Here is a 16,451-nt window from a genome sequence, read left to right as displayed (position 1 = left end):
TCCCTGTTTCTTATCACTGCTTTCAAGAAACCAGCAACCTTTCTTCCTTGTTGCACCTTTCAAGCACTTCATCCTCCAACTTTCCATCCTTATTCACCACATTACCCATGTTCTTAAACGCACTCACATTTTCCATTTCATCATCCAACCCCACTGTACATTCAATGACTTCATTTCTCTCGAAGACCATAACTTCACTCTTCCATACATTCACCTTTAGATTCCGTTTCTTGCACTCTCTCCGAAACTCATCCACCAAGCCTTGCAGCTCCCCTTCGTCTTAACAACACAGTATCATCTGCAAACAACAGTGCATGGAGTTTCCAAACACTGCCCTCTCTCATTAGGGCTGCTCCAACATCCACTGCCTTAACTTGTATCTCTTTTATAACTCCATCCATATACAGAATGAACAACCATGGAGACATGACACATCCCTGTTTCAATCCAACCTTCAAATAGAAAAATTCACTCAGTTCACTGCCCACGCACACTGCAGCCTCAGCATCCTCATATACACTCTTCATGGCATTCAACAACTTCCCATTTACTTTATATATTCTTAATACTTTCCACAATCCTTGTCTATCCACCCTGTCATAAGCTTCCTCCAAATCCATGAAGGCCGTATACAACGTCTTTCCTTTCTCCAGAAACTTTTCCACTAAGGACCTAAGAATGAATATCTCTGATCTCCACAACCTCTTCCCTTCCTAAAGCCGCCCTGTTCTTCTCCAACTAATTCCTCTGTTATTTCCCTAACTCTGTCAATAAGTATCTTACCATATACTTTTCCTATTACACTTAGAAGACAAATACCCCTATGATTACCACACAAATCTTCTTCCCTTTTTCCTTTGTACAGGGGAATAATTATACCTGACTTCCTATCCTCCGGGACTCTAGCTTCCTCCCAGGCCAATCTGCACATCTTCCTCATCCATTCTACTACCATCTCTCCATCATACTTCAGCATTTCACCACACTCTCCATCAATTCCTGGGGCTTTCCCCATTTTAACTTTTTTCATTGCTTCCACAACTTCCATCCTACTGATTTCTTCCTCTCTTCTCACATCCCTCCTCTTCCTAGCCATTCCCCAGCCACTTATTCTCGCATGACTTTCATTCCCTGTGTTCAACAATTCCTTAAAAATGTTCTCTCCACACGCTCACATTTTCTCCCTTCTCCACTAGCAATCTACTATTTTTATCTTTCACTCCCCGACTAACTTCTTTAACACCCTGTCTAACTCTCTTTACCTCTTTCCAGAATAGTTTCTTACATTCCCTCCATTTTACACTCAAATTCCAAGTTCCTCATCCATTCTCTTCTGACTCTCTCTTACTAATCTTTTCACCTCTCACTTCCTCTTTACATATAACTCTCTCTTCCGTCTCTCAACTTCTTCCACGCCCCTATTTCTCATCCATTCATTGTATGCTTTCTTCTTTTGTGCCACAGCCTGTCTCACCTCTTCAGTCCACCACGCTGTTCCTTGCACCCCCGTCCGTCTTCTCTCACTACATGCTTCCTTCTTTTCTGCCATAGCCTGTCTCACCTCTTCATTCCACCATGCTGTTCTTTGCACCTCCTTTCGTCTTCCCTTCACCCCACACACCGCCTCACATGGTGCACAGATTTCTTTTGTGAATATCTTGCACACGCCTTCCATGTCCCCTATATGCTCCATATCATATTCATCCAATCGCTCCTCCACTCCTTTTATATTCTGCCTTTTTTCCCATCCTCTTGTAACCTTTCTACCCTCCTTGTATGAACTACTTCCTCCTGTCCCCTTCTTCTATTCCTCCATTTCACTTGAACCATGACTTTCACCACCACCCAGTGGTGGTCGGAAAGTCCACTCCCCCAACCTCTATATGCTCTTGTATCTCTTACACACATACTCATTCAATCATACACATAATCACTGCTTTCCATTCATTCAGTTCTCCTCACTTGCCACGTATACCTGTGGATCATTTTGTGCCTGAAGAGGGTGTTGGCTATCATCAACCCCCTCCAGACACAAATGTCCACTAAAGCACTGCCATTCTCATCCAGTTCTGCAGGCACACCCCACTCAACAACTACTCCATCCACCTTCACATTCCCTACCTTTCCGTTCATATCTCCAATCAAACACACACTCTCATTCCTTTCAAACTTTTCCATGCATGCTTCTATATTTGTCCAGAACTCTTCTTTCACTCTGCTTGCATGATCTTGCACTGGCACATACAGTACACAAAATCGCCCACATACCACATTTGAAGTCCAACTTTCAATCTTACCCACACAATCCTTGGACCAACTGATTCACACTCTCGAGTCTCCTGCCACCTCTTGCACACAAAAAGACGCACTCCTCCTTTTGCTCTCTCATTCTCACCCACTCCCGCACATATACCCCATCCACAGTCCCATTCTCTCACACTCTCACCTCTCCATTTAGTTTCAGTTAATCCACATACATCCACTTCTGCACCCTCAAGCACCTGGACAATCTCTCTCTTTCACCTCATTATTTGCACCCCTTACACTCCACGCTGCAATCCGTACCATGTCCTTTGTTCGGTCCTTAGTTGTCACCTGTTGTCAGTCCTGGTCCGAGGCTTCTTGTCTGTATTTTTAGTTAGCTGTTTTCCGGAAAAGGTCACTAACCCTCCGCATACCCACTTGTTGTCACGTAGGGAACACGTGTTGGTTACTTACAACGTTACCACCCAGCGGTGTCAATGATTTCCTGGTTTACAGGAAATCATTTGGCTTGCCACTCAATGCAGAGATACCTTAAGAACAGACTACCGCTACACTAAGTGGGTGGATGATGGGCGCCCCCACCTACCATAAAACTACCTTACATAATACTGAAAATACATTTATTAACTATATTTGTTGCATACAGGACCGTATTCTCATTGGTTGAGGAGATATTTTAACTCTTTTTTAGCTATTTGTTTTGCCTTTTTTTTTTTTTTTTTTTTATTAATGCATACTATTTGATTTTAAACTGATGTATTATGCAAAAGACTTATTAAAGGATATTTTACAAAACAAATCCGTAAGAAGTGTTACGAAAACCAATGAGAAATGGACATAATCCTTAAAAAAAAAAAAAAAAAAAAAAAAAAAAAAAAAAAAAACTATGCCAATGAGAATACGATACAATCTCAGAAAAAGACAAAACTGAGACAGCGTGAATACGGTACACACTCTTACGAAAAAGAAAGGAAAACAACAAAAAAGCCACTTTTGGGGAGGTTCAGTGGCTATGGCCCTGCCTGGTCCACCATACGGCTTTAGTCTGGCAGGCACCTTTAACCTTCCTCCCTCCCCTCCATCTCTCAATCTCCTCACACCTAACCCCCCCCTCTCTCTCTCTCTCTCACCTTCTGCTTCCCCTAGGCACCTTTAAGTTTTCTTTCCCCTTCCCTACCATCTCTCCCTTCTTTTCTTCCTCCTCTTTGCACCTTTAACCTTCTTTCCTCCCTCCCTACCCACTCTCAATATCCTCACACCTACCATCTCTATTCTCTCCCAGGTCTCCACTCTCTCTCTCTCTCTCTCTCTCTCTCTCTCACATCGTGTTGCTTCTCACCCACCTTACAATATATCTACCTCCTTTTATCTGTACTGCCACCGCCCCCCCCCCCCTTAATTCATACTCGTATTTATTTAGACAATACCATTTTTCATTCCTGCCTATTTTCTTCTTCCTTTTTTTTTAAACTCAAAGTCCTTATTCTTCTCCCACCCTGTCCTCTTCACTCGGCCTATGTGTTTTCTTTCACACTACCCTACTTCTCAATCTCCTGTTTTCTCATGCTACCACCTCTCTGAAGCCCTACGTTGCCATCCACCTTTATATTGTTCCCCACGCATGAACAGTGTCATCCTTCTCTTGCTGCTCCCCATTCGTGTCCTCCACCTCCCTCTACCCTCACACTGCCCTCCATCTTCTTGTCAAAATTTTTACTCCTCTATCACACCATCATTCTCAATATCACCTGTCTTCTCTTTTGATTCTCTTCCATCTCTCTTTTAAGTATTGAAATTCTAACTCTTTAGATCTCCCGTCTTCTCCTGTCCACTTCTTCCGACTGTCACCTAGCCTTCTCATAGTAACCACCTTCAAAACCCGTCTCTCAAGCTCCAACACCCTCCCAAATTTAAGTCTCAATTGACCTCTACATTCTCTTTCAACAGTAACTATCCGTCTCCCTATCAATCTCTCGTCTCCAAAGACCTGCACTTTCTCCTTCCATAGCTCCTACTCTTCTCCCAACCCCTATCTTTCGTCTCCAATGACCTGTCTACCTTCTCCTTCCACAGTCCCTGTTCTACTCCCTAGTCCTATCTTTCGTCTCCAATGACCTCTACTTTCTGCTTCCACAATCTCAGCACCTCTTCCTACACCTATCTCTCGTCCCTAATGACCTCTCTACTTTGTCCGTCCATTGTTCCTACTCTTTTCTCTGCCCCCTATCGCTCATCTCCAATGAAACCTTCATAAAAAAAAAAAAATCTCCATAATCTCTCGTCTTAAATGACCTCTTACTACTTCTAGTCTCTTCTTCCTATTTTTCCACTCCCCTATTCTTCAAGTTCTTCTACCTCGTTCATCTCTTCCATCCATCTCGAGGCCTATGACCTTAACCCTTACCTTTACCAATCGTCCCTTCCAATCTTCACTAATTCATCATCTATGGATTCCTTCCTCCCTCTCCCAACCTCCTCTATTTCTCTACTCGATTCTCCCTCCCTCCTTCTCCCCCCCCCCTCTCTCTCTCTCACACACACACCACTTTTCTCCACTCCCTCCCACCACATTTTTCTTCCCACTCTCTTCCACCACCCTCTCCAACTTCCCTCTCACGGTCTCGCCATACACTTCTCTCCAGTCTTCCTCTCATCACATACGTCTCTCCGGTCTCCCTCTCATAACATACTTTCCAGTTTCCCTCTTATCACATATTTCTCTCCAGCCTCCCTCTCATCACACACTTCTCTCAAACCTCCTTCTCACCAGTCTCCCTCTCATCACACAAATCTCTTCAACCTCCCTCTCACCACTCTCTCCTCTCCAGTCTCCCTCTCACTCCACTCTTATCTCCGCTTTGCTCCCTTTCAGTTGCCACTCTTCCCAGACACTCCAAACCCTGACCTTTCTCTCCACTTCAACCCTCTCGCCTAAACAAAACATGGGTTGACTGAAAATACACTGAAAACAGGAGGTACAGAAAACATTTTTTCCCATAAGTCTCTCATAACTGGGAGGTTAAATAATGGTACCTACATATTCAAAGCTTCTTAACCCCTTCAATTTGATTATTACCTCCAGACTATTTTACTCAGGAGAGAACCCTAGTAGCGACGAAACTAATGAAGGCTATACAGTACCTATCCACTCGTTTCCAAATCTCCCAAGCTGAATAAAACCGTGAGATGGTAGCAGTGGAATATAAACTACGACACAGGAGTGAAGTTAACACTATCTCTTTACTTCTGCTCCGTAACAATATTCACTTATGGTAGCTTTTACGGTTTCCTTCCCCTTTCTCAACTACGTTATTTCATTATCATTTTTCTACTCCCTCCCACCTACCAGAACAAATTATCTCCAGTGTGCTCCCTTATCACTACTCTTTCCACCTTCTTCCTTACCCGAATACCGTATCTATTCAGTCTCGCCTTCTTTCCAATCTCCCTCTCACCAGACTCTTTTTTACACTTTGCTCCCTCCGTTTCTCTACCTCAATCGTCTCCACTCTCCATCGGCTCCACTCTTCCTCGCTTTGTTCCTCTACCTCTCTCTCTCCAATCCCCCACACACCCCACTTCTCCACCTGACGCTCTACTACTCCACTCTCTCCCCCTGCTCTTCGCCACTTTGCTCCCTTCGTGTCTTTACCCTATTTTCTCTCGTCTCCTTGCCCAACTTCTCTCCACTCTGCCTCACCAGTCAATTATCTCTTCATTTCTCTACCTCTTTCTCTTCAGTCTCCCTCCCTGCCCACTTTTCTTCTCCACTTTGTTCCCTCTCAGCTGCCATTCGTCCCTGTCCCTTCAAATCTTGACCTTTTTTCCCTAACCTACACAAAACAGTGTTGACAAAGCTCAACGAAAACAAGAAGCCACAGAAAACATATCTGCACATAGCTCATAATTGGGCAGAATGACATCTACCAACGTATTCAGAGTTCCTTAATCCCTTCCCCTTTTACGGGGGTATTCTGAAGGAGATTTTTTGTAATCACAAGGTTGAAAAATTTATCGATTAACCATTGGAATCCTCAAATTTTCTTCATCTGAGTAAAATACTCTGCATTTGGCCTGCGTCCACGCAGCGAAGAATTTAATGGTGGGGAAAAAAAAAAAATGGAAATGATTGCAAGAACCCTCCCCCTTGGTACTGGGCAAGCCCATTGCCCAACAACTGAGTCTGCAAACAGCTTCGTACTTCATGCGGCACAGGGAGAATTTTTACCTGCGATTCGGTTCCCTCTCTTACTTAATACACCAGTAATTATACAACATTCCCATCCCTTGTGAGAAATGAGAATTATTGGTTTAGAATGGCTAATACCGTATCACGAAGATAAGCTCTGAGCCAAAGTAATTACACAACATTAGTAAAATACCTTCAATTCCAGGAGAAAATAAAAACGGGTGATGTGTACTGTTCACGCCCAACCTGTCACCAATTTCCTGCAGGGTTGGACTTGGACCGTGCTATTGACCCTACTTGAGGCGCTTACACAACCCAGCCAAGGTACGATGGCAGTCGAGCTGTAGAAGGGCCCGCACTGCGCCAGTTTACCCCCTCACAAGCCAACACCGCATCGTGCACTCTTAAACACCATCATCACAGCCCCCAACCCCCCTCGAGGTCACAGGGCATTACGGGTCACGCTACTAGGGCATCACACCATACCGTGGGGGTTATAGTTTTTATATACTAACTTGGCCCGATTTCCGTCCTTTTGCATGTTCCTCACTGGCTCTAAACCTTTTTCATGGTACTTCTTCGTGGCTAACATTATATTTTAGTGTTACTCTATTACTACAAATCAACTCTTAGGATAGTGAAAAGGCTAGTCTAGCTAGTTAAAGTTATAACAGCATAGTATGCTAATACTGTTCATAATCTGCAATAATGCAGCTGATACACTTAGCATATTTCCGTCATGTTAACGTCAGATTTTGTAGAACAGAGAAATCCTAGCCCTCTATTTGCATCAACCCATTCTGCTATCGATACACCTTGGAATTATATTTGGCCCAACGCCGGGTGATTGTCATGTTGAATCCTAGTACTGAGAGAGTTAAACAGCGTCACGACACTAAACAACCCCCTCCCCCTACCAAGGTCACCAAGGTATTATAGGTCACGCTACCACGGCATCGCACCACACGAAGTTGAACTGCATGTCCAGTACCGTACCATCCTAAGAACATTTATTACTGTACCATCACAGTCTATCAACGCAAATACTGGAAGGCGCATATCCTACAGCGATGAGAGTTAATTTTAACATTGTATAGTGACTCCTACCACTGCAACAAATTCTTCTCCAATTACAAATCTGCCGAAATCATTAAAAAAAAAAAAAAAAAAAAAAAAAATAAAAAAAAAAAAGAAAGACTGGTTCATAAAAACCAAGTTGTAAATCAATACCCCGATTGTCGGGCAACGATACAAATAGGTCTAACGCCTACTACTGTTACCAGAATCTCTCATTAATAAATACTTCAAGTCTGCAACACTAAGATTAACTGCACACGGCTAATAGGCCAATAATCAACCACCACCACCATATCGTCCAAAACACCAAAGGTCCCAGTTACCACCGTAAGACGTACCAAGACAACCTTTATCAGTATCCCCTCGTATGTCATGTTGGTATTCGGCAACCATAGTTAACGACTCACTTCCTCGTGGACATGGCGCGACGGGCATAGTAACAACAAGGAAGAGGAAGAAATGGAGTAATATGGGACACCAGGTGGATGGACACGAGAAAGACGAGACGTGAGGAGGGCTGGACATGAAAAGGACAAGAAGCAGAGCAGAAAGGAAGGGATAAATCACGTAAAAAATGATGAGGATCGTGAGGGGAAGGGACAGGAGTAATGATAAGGAGAGGATCGTGGAAAGCGCAAGAATGGAAAAGGAAATTATACGGAAACAAAGAATGACAAAATCAGGGAATATAACAGAAACGAGGGGAGAACAAAGTGGTAAACTATGGAAAGTAGAGAACATAATGGGAAGAATAACACGAAAACAAAAATAAAAAAAATTGTGCATACTGTAAGTGTGAATATGAAAATTTCCATTACTAAAAACTGTGTATGCGTGCAAATATGAAAATCTCCATTACCAAAAAAATAAGGGCAAAGCTAGTAAGACAGCAGGAAAAGAAAATACTTAACTTTTCATGTGCACTGTCAAACTTCGGTATTACATTCTGGCAAGAGAACCCTGCTAGTCAGAGGGGTAAAAAGAGTGCTGACTGGGACGGGGAGTGGGATGAAAGAGTAACGAACGAACAACATATTATACAAAGTAAAAGTAGAAAGTATTATTAAAAGTATTGGAACGAAAGAGGACAAACGAAAATTGGGAAGGATATGCTTTGAATATACGGAGAAATACTAAGGGAATGAAGAACTCAAGGAATAGAGAGGGGATTGATGGGAGTATGGGGGAGGGAGGAGAGAATACAGCAAGGGGAGAAGTGTATACTGTAAGTACTGAAAGCGAATATGGAAGAATATGGCAGTGACAGGAAGAGAAAAGGATGCAAGGAAAGAACAGTAGTGTGGTGGAGGAACAAAATGGGACACTGAAGCAGAGTATGAGGAGAAAAGAGGGTAAAGAAAAAAGATGGGAGTGACGACAAATGAAATGAAGAGAGTATGGGCGACAGGGTGAGAAAAGAGCAAGTGCATGGAAAGCAAAGGTTATGGGAGTCAGATGGCGAAACAGGAACAGCATGGCAGAAATTTTTTTTATAAAAGGAGCGGGTATGAGTAACGAAAACAAAAAGGGGGGGGGGGAAGAAAAGAGTATGAGTGATATAATGTGGTAAAATCATGGTACAGATGAGTTTGGAATTTAGGGGTGAGGGAGAGAAGACTAAGGGAATGAGAAAACAAAGAGATGAGGAAAGAATAACGAGAAAAGAATACTGTGGGAGTAATGGAGAATGGGAAGATTATGGGGGTGCAAAGATGGGTGAGAAAATGCGGGGAATGAAGATGAGTATGGGAGTGATGGACGGAGGGTGTGCGGAGGCCACAAAGGGGCCTGGGAGGGAGGCTCATGTAACCTGCCCTCTCTCAAGGTCATACAATGCCAATAGGCTACCTCTCCCGTCTCTCCTTCCTACCATCCTTGCCCTCATTTCTCCTCTCCATTTATGCATGTTTTCTTCCTTCCATTTTAATCCTTTACATCAGATTTTTTTACTCTCCATGGTTAATGGTTTAGTGCAAGGGTTCATACCCTTTCTAGCAATGAATCTGTAGATCTTGTATATGCAGTATCAGAACAAAACCAAAAATTATGCTGACCTAAGAGGTAAGGGACTGCATTGGGGGGCTGCTTGAAATCGAGCAGCATGGTAAGCCACCATTAGGTGACCAAGGCCGACGCATGCAGGCATGTTGGAGCCTTTAAAAACGAAAACGAACGAAAACAAGCTGATGAGAGAAATGCTAGAGTAATGAGGTCCACATTCTTGATATGGCAAAAACTAGATGAAACTGCACAAGGGGCAACTATGTGAGATTAAGTGGCGAGTTAAGTGAGGAATTCTCGGTCAATGTTTGTATGCACCAGTGTTCAGTGCCATGAACTGCTGTTCAGCTTTGCACTGGAAGCAGTATCGTGAAAGCTTGGACGCAGACTACCACTGGAGCAGCTATATGCTGCTGATTTACTCTTGGTTGCTGCAAGCAAGAAGGGGTCCAGTGAGAAGTTGGGATGGAAACAATGGGACTGAAACTTAACAGGAAGCAATGGGACAAAGTTAGTAGCTACTGGCAGAATAAGAGTCATGGTCAGCAGTTGTGACGGAAATAGCTAATGTTGTGGAACAAGGTGTGGGCACTGCAATATCTGTAAACGGAGTTAGTAGGAAACATATTCCGTGTACAACTTGAAGAGATGTCTCCAAAAAAGATGTGGTGTTACAAGCAGCCTGTACGATGTGAGAAGCTTCCAATGTGCAATTTATAGGGGTATCTGGATTCTATAATGTGAAAAATAAATAAAAACTGTCAGCTGGGGAGACACCACCAGGAATGTGTGAAGTTTTGTTACAGCAGCAGCAGCACAGAACAGACCCACAGCTAGAACATGAAGCTGAAGGAAAAAATTAAAGGAAAGGGGCTCTCCTTTCATGCCTAGGGTACTGTATGTCCTACTGTATCGTAGCAAGCCTGTAGAGAAGAAGGTACATGAAGACTGAAATGCACAAGAATGAGAATACCGAGATGGATTAGTACGGTATGGTCTCAATGAAAACAGTATGCTGTGAGAGAGACTGGCATGATATGTATCAGAGGGACAATGCAAATCTGCAGGTTAAGATGGTTTGGACAATGATAACTGAACAAAGATGACTGGCTGAGAAGAATATCAGGAATGAATTCAGAGGGAGGAGTGCCCACAGATAGGAAATGATATAGGGTGACATCATGTGTGGAGACCTCCAGGCTAGGGGAATGACATGGGAAATACCGTACCTCAAGATCACGACGTAAGACAGCTGAATTAAGCAATCTGACCTAAGCATGCTAGAATGGCCAACTGCCCTTAAATGTAACCTTATAACTTTTCTTTGAGGTACACAGTATACAACTATACCCCAGTTTAACGATGCAATTGTTTAGGTAAAAACCCATCGTTACATGGGGTATCGTATGTCGGGGTTGATTTGTTAACATGTAAAGTAATGGGATGTGTTTTTCAGCCTTGGGTTACCCCCCCCAGTCAAGTCCAAAACCCACCCAAATGAGCCCCAAAACAAGTTATAGCCAATCTAAATAGAATAACAGCTGTAAACAATCTAAATAGAATAACAACTGTAAAGGAAGCTAACCTAAGCCTGACACCTGTAAATAACTCACTAAAACCACCAAATAAAATCTGAAAATCATCATATATGTTTGGAAAAAATCAAGCTTAGTAAACTGTACACCAAAATGACAATGTTCACCCCATCTATGGCTAAAACACATTAATCTAAGTCTAAAAAAAGTTTATAAATCAAACTAAACACACAACTGTAGTCTAAAATATCAAAATCGGTAAAAAAAAAAAAAAAATCAAAACCCATCGTTAAACCAGGGTTTGGCCTTCATTAGATGGGGTATGGTGGTACAGTATTTCTACCCCCATTTTTAAGCCGGGGTTTGGCCATCGTTAGGCGGGGTATGGTGGTAGGTTATTTCTACCCCCATTGTTAAGCCGGGGTATCGCATATCGAGGTATACCTGTACAGCATAGTTGGTCAACCCCAGGCTCACCTGAATGTGAACCCAGCACACTGCAAGCTGGTGATGCCTTCTCCTGCAGCCTTCTATCCTCCCTGAATGGAATAAGGAAGAAACTGAGGGACATTTGTACAACCAGGCAATGGATCCATCTAGCCATATGTGCCACCATGGCCAAGACAATCCCTCACTATCACCATATACAGTACAGTACAACATATCCTTGATTTAATGCACTAATTCTGATACTAACTCATGCACTTAACTGAACTCTGTCAAATGGACGATACCTATTTAAGACACTCTGGTCCCTAGTGTACACCTTTTTGCACTAAACTGCACTCTGGATAAGAGATAATGGAACTGGCCCCTCAAGGACAACAATCTCATCATATATTAACATGCACTATGCACTAATACATGCAGGTAATGTAACAAAATTAACTGAATAAAAAACTAGAAAGGCACTAAGCAGTGCGCATACCTCCGCCAACGCCCTATCTTGCAAAGTTAAGGAAAGTGAAAAAAAATTCCTGTATCTGCACCTTTATCTGGATCTGCACCAATATTTAATGGAGTGTATTCTGGACCAAGGCCCATTCTTCTACCAAGTTTCATAAAATTCCGTCCAGCAGTTTTTGTGTAATCTTGCTCACAAACCAACCAACAAACAAACATACAGGGGTGAAAACAACCTCCTTGGCAGGGAAAATTAATGCATACATACATATGGCTGCATCAAGCAGTGATACTGGAAAGGATTGTGTAGCTATGCTATATCAGAAGTTTGTTGAACTCGTGGGAGTTAAAATGAGGATTTACTGTATTAATGTACACCAAATTTATTCGGTCCCACCAAACTCTTAAAAATCTGGTAAAATTTACCTTTACCATCATTAGATTTATTCCCAACAGTCTCGATTTGTGTACTCGATAGTATTCAGTGCCCATTAATGTGATATTACTACTCTGACAAGTGAGTTAAGTACGATTATTTCTGAAGTACATCCAAGTTGGGTCTGAATGATGCAAATTTCACTAGTTGGTGTGGGTGATTTTTTCACTTCATAAACGTTTTTGAAGGATACCCAATTTAGGTCCAGAGGAAGCCATGATAACGAAAAACTCTGCTCTGATTTGTAAGTTAATCATTCTTTTACTCTTATTACATACCGGTACCGTACAACCTGGCTCAGGTTTATCATCATTATCGCCATCATCTAATCCTGTGCTGCCCCATGAGGAGCGTAGGAGCCCGGGACTAGGCAAGCTGGTCCTGACATTTAAGATGAGTGACCAGCCTCACTAACCCCTGAGTGGTATTAGATGAGCAATAAACCCCAACCACTCCTTGGATATAAACATGCACAAGCTCAATCCAACTGGAGCCCCTTAAGTACATACCCAGTAAACTACCTGATGACATAATTTGGTTATATGGTTACCACCCAGCATTGTATATGGTTTCCTGGTGAAGAGGAAACCATTTGGCTTGTCACTCTGTGTAGAGTCACCCATACACAGAAAGAATGATGGAAAGAAATACAGAATAAGAAGGAAGAGAGGAAAGGGCAGTCACCTAGGAGCAGCACTACATCAAGTGAGTGGATGGTGAATGTCCCCACCTACCCCCTAAGGTTTCTTCTGTTCTTAAAAGATATTTGCATTTCACTGGCATCTTCATAAGGATTTAAGCTTGACTGGGAGAAAACACTTCTCACACTGTTTACCCAAATTAGAACCTCACAGAAACAATCCATGAAAAAAATCATACAAAGCTCTACTTGGTGGTGATAATCATTTTTTTTAATAACATCAAAAGCAGTATCCACTTTTTGTTCTACAGTGCTTTACCCTACTACTGTACATAAATTTGCTTAATGCAGTGTTCCATGCTAGTTTTTTTCTTGTAAAAACTATCTTCCTAGCTGCACAGTCTCTACAGCATTCTGATCAAGTCCTATAATTCTGAGGTCCCTTTATGTTATTCCTTGGTTTGCTTGATATGGCTGTCCCTTCCACATTTAGGTCTTGGAAGACTTCAAGGAGACATGAGCGCATGTCTTAAATATTTTTTAAAATATTACATTTGTACTGATTCAGAGGTTCTGTAAAGGTACATTGTGCAAAAAGTGCATTTTCAGGTATGAAGAAGATCTATCAATAAACAAGGAAAATATGATTATAAAAGAGGTAGATTTGGTTTGGTCAGCATAAAATTGGTTAGGTCTTGATACATTAGGCTAGTTAGATACAGAAAATTGGGTTTGGTTCGGATATACCAGCAATGACGAGTAATTTTGTGCTGAAAATGGCATCCTGAGATGTAATGCATTTGCCTCAGGCAATGCTGGGGATTGTAAACAAGAACTGCTTTTTAAATGCAATTCACCACTTACAACACGTATAAAAACACCAAAACTTGAAAGGCACTCACAAAATCCTCAAAGAATCACATGAAGGAATTTGGTAAAGACAAAAATCGAAGAAAAAAAACTACAAAATGAAGCTGATCTCACGTCTCTGAAGATTACCTAGACTACACCTAGTTAATCAAACATAATGTCTACACAAATAAAAATGTGGAGAGAACATGAAGGTGACTGGATAAAGCACTTTAAAACATTGTACTAAAGTTTGGTTAGGATAAGCTGACCAAGGGTTTACTGTATCAGAAGACTGGCATCATTGGTTAAGGTGCCCACAACAAATACTGTACTGGACTGGAGAGATGATAGAAGAGCTACACTACTCACCAAATTCGGCAATGCAGGCAGACACACCACCGTAGATGAAGGGGCGCCAGTCGCTTGGGCCCATCCCACGCTACACACTGCAACAACATACAATACATTATTATACTGACACTTTGTGATCACTCTCTGGCTTAAAAAACAATTACCTGGGCATAACAAAACAAAAAAAATACTGTACAGTGATCAGAATCCTACTGTACAGTAATACAATGCTAGGTCTTGAGAAAAATATAAGTACAGTATATAAGTTAACAGCCCGCATATACCTTACAGCAATGTTGCATGATCGAACAGCTGAAACTTTTATCTGCATTAGTGTATAAATTATACATAAATGGTTAATGCAATGACCTAAAGTTTGTAATGACTGGTGTAAAGTAAAAATGGTGCTTTGCACAGCATCAACGGACAATCTAAAAGTTGCACTTACCGTAATGTGATGTAATAATTACCTATATTCAATTTGTACTGCTGAAAACTAAGCTATTAACTGCAAGTATTAACATTAATCTCACAGTTCTCAAAATGAAATGTCTATGTTTACTTAACTTGACTCTCACACTCCCCATTATGAATTCACACGTTCCCAGGTATCAACTCATCATCAGATATGAATATGAATAAGGGGCATATTCGTGGGTATACATGAGGAACTGGTATAATGTTACAAATGAGAAAGTATGCATTCCTAAATATAGCCTCTCCTATTCGTCTCGGCACCCAATCGTCTGCATGCCATTATTTAAAGCCACGTCACTTATGTGTCCACCAGTAAAATCACAAATACTAAGTACTAATACATATCCAGAATTGTAGTTCATGAACAAAGCGATTACAAGTACACCCGTTAATTCGGCTGGTGTATTATCTCGACATGCAACCATCACTGAACTTGGGTCGTTTTCGTAATAACTGCCTCTAATTCAGCTATTCATGAGGTTAAAAAGTACTCCAAATCCAGTATCGTTAACCATCATACGTCGGGGGGAAGCAAATGTTATGAAAGCACCCGGTATAAGTAAACATTTTCCTTGGGCGGGTCTACAAGCTTGCACCACTACCAGAAAAAAATGCCAGTCCGAAGCAAATTACTCGTTCATTAACAATTCATATAGTGAAAAACTGAGTAACTGATGCATAACTATACAAACTTTTCTTACCGTATTGAGTGAAAATGGAACCACGCGGGAGAATACAAATATGGAGAGAAAATGTCCTACACACCCTCCCTTCCTCGCGGATGCGTGCTAACTGATCTGCCTTGGCCAGCCAGGCCAGGCCAGAAAACGGTGGGCCGCGCAAGCGCACCTTGGGCCCATTGATCTCCCTCACCAGGGCTGAAGTCGCACCGTGATGCTGTTATTTTTGTGACCTGAACCTCGTTATGACATTTCGGCATGCATATTATATGACTGAAGAAATAAAAAGATAGGGATTACTGTGTTGCAGGATTATATGCCCCGGAACAAAAAAAAAAAAATCAAGTAGGGTAAGTTAGAAGTAGAGTAGAAGACTGTAGCACCAGTCGAGCAGGGCAGTACTCCCGAGGTGGATGGAAAGCTGATGACAGGGAGTGCTGGAGCTCCCGTTTCATCAGCCCTCAGGACTAGTTCCTGACCATCCCCTTTTGCTGAACTTTTTCAGGGTCTCAGTTACACAGAGAGTAGGCCAGCATGCTCTCCAGTACAAATTTCTCTATCTACACCAAACTACATGCACAGTACACACTACGCTTCCAGGAAGAGGTCAAGTATGTTGGAGCTCTCTCCAAGGCGGTCAGGGATACGGGTAGGGTGCTGTACAAGCTGCTCTAGGTCATTAAGTATAGAAAAGATGTAGGCTTGTTCACCAGGTGGATCAGTGAAAGGAGAGGAGAGCCAAAGGTGGTGGTGAACATTGAAATCTCCTAGAATGGAGATTTCAGAGAAAGGAGAAATGGATAGAATGTGTTCCATCGTAGAAGTAAGATAGTCGAAGCATTTTTGATAGTAGAATTAAGGAATAAGTAAACAGCACAGATATATTTAGTCAGAGAATGACAGGAAAGCCGAAGCCAGAGTGTAGAGAATTCAGAAGAATCGAGTTCAGGAACACGAGAGCAAGATAAGTCGTTGCGTATATATACACAACAGCCACCTTTGGCTTTGAAATGAGTATAGAGAAAGTAGGAGGATACAGAAAAGG

The 16,451-nt window shown here is 42.1% G+C and overlaps 1 protein-coding gene across 1 annotated transcript in view; it reads right to left on the bottom strand.

Annotated features, from left to right (window-relative positions):
- Bmcp (uncoupling protein Bmcp mitochondrial) overlaps positions 1-15,509 on the bottom strand; it is a 70,992-nt gene extending 55,483 nt beyond the window's left edge. The window contains exons 1-2 of the mRNA XM_080272324.1: positions 15,428-15,509; positions 14,268-14,344 (exon numbers count right to left, since the gene is read on the bottom strand). Coding sequence (XP_080128450.1) covers positions 14,268-14,331 — 64 coding nt within the window. The 5' untranslated portion in view covers positions 14,332-14,344; positions 15,428-15,509. The remainder of the gene's footprint in view (positions 1-14,267; positions 14,345-15,427) is intronic.
- Between the last annotated feature and the right edge of the window lie 942 nt (positions 15,510-16,451).

Source organism: Coenobita brevimanus, chromosome 6, assembly GCF_032717465.1.
Source record: "Coenobita brevimanus isolate Jiangsu-jjx chromosome 6, ASM3271746v2, whole genome shotgun sequence".
In the NCBI taxonomy this organism is placed as follows: domain Eukaryota; kingdom Metazoa; phylum Arthropoda; class Malacostraca; order Decapoda; family Coenobitidae; genus Coenobita; species Coenobita brevimanus.
This window is presented reverse-complemented; position numbering and strand designations above follow the sequence as displayed.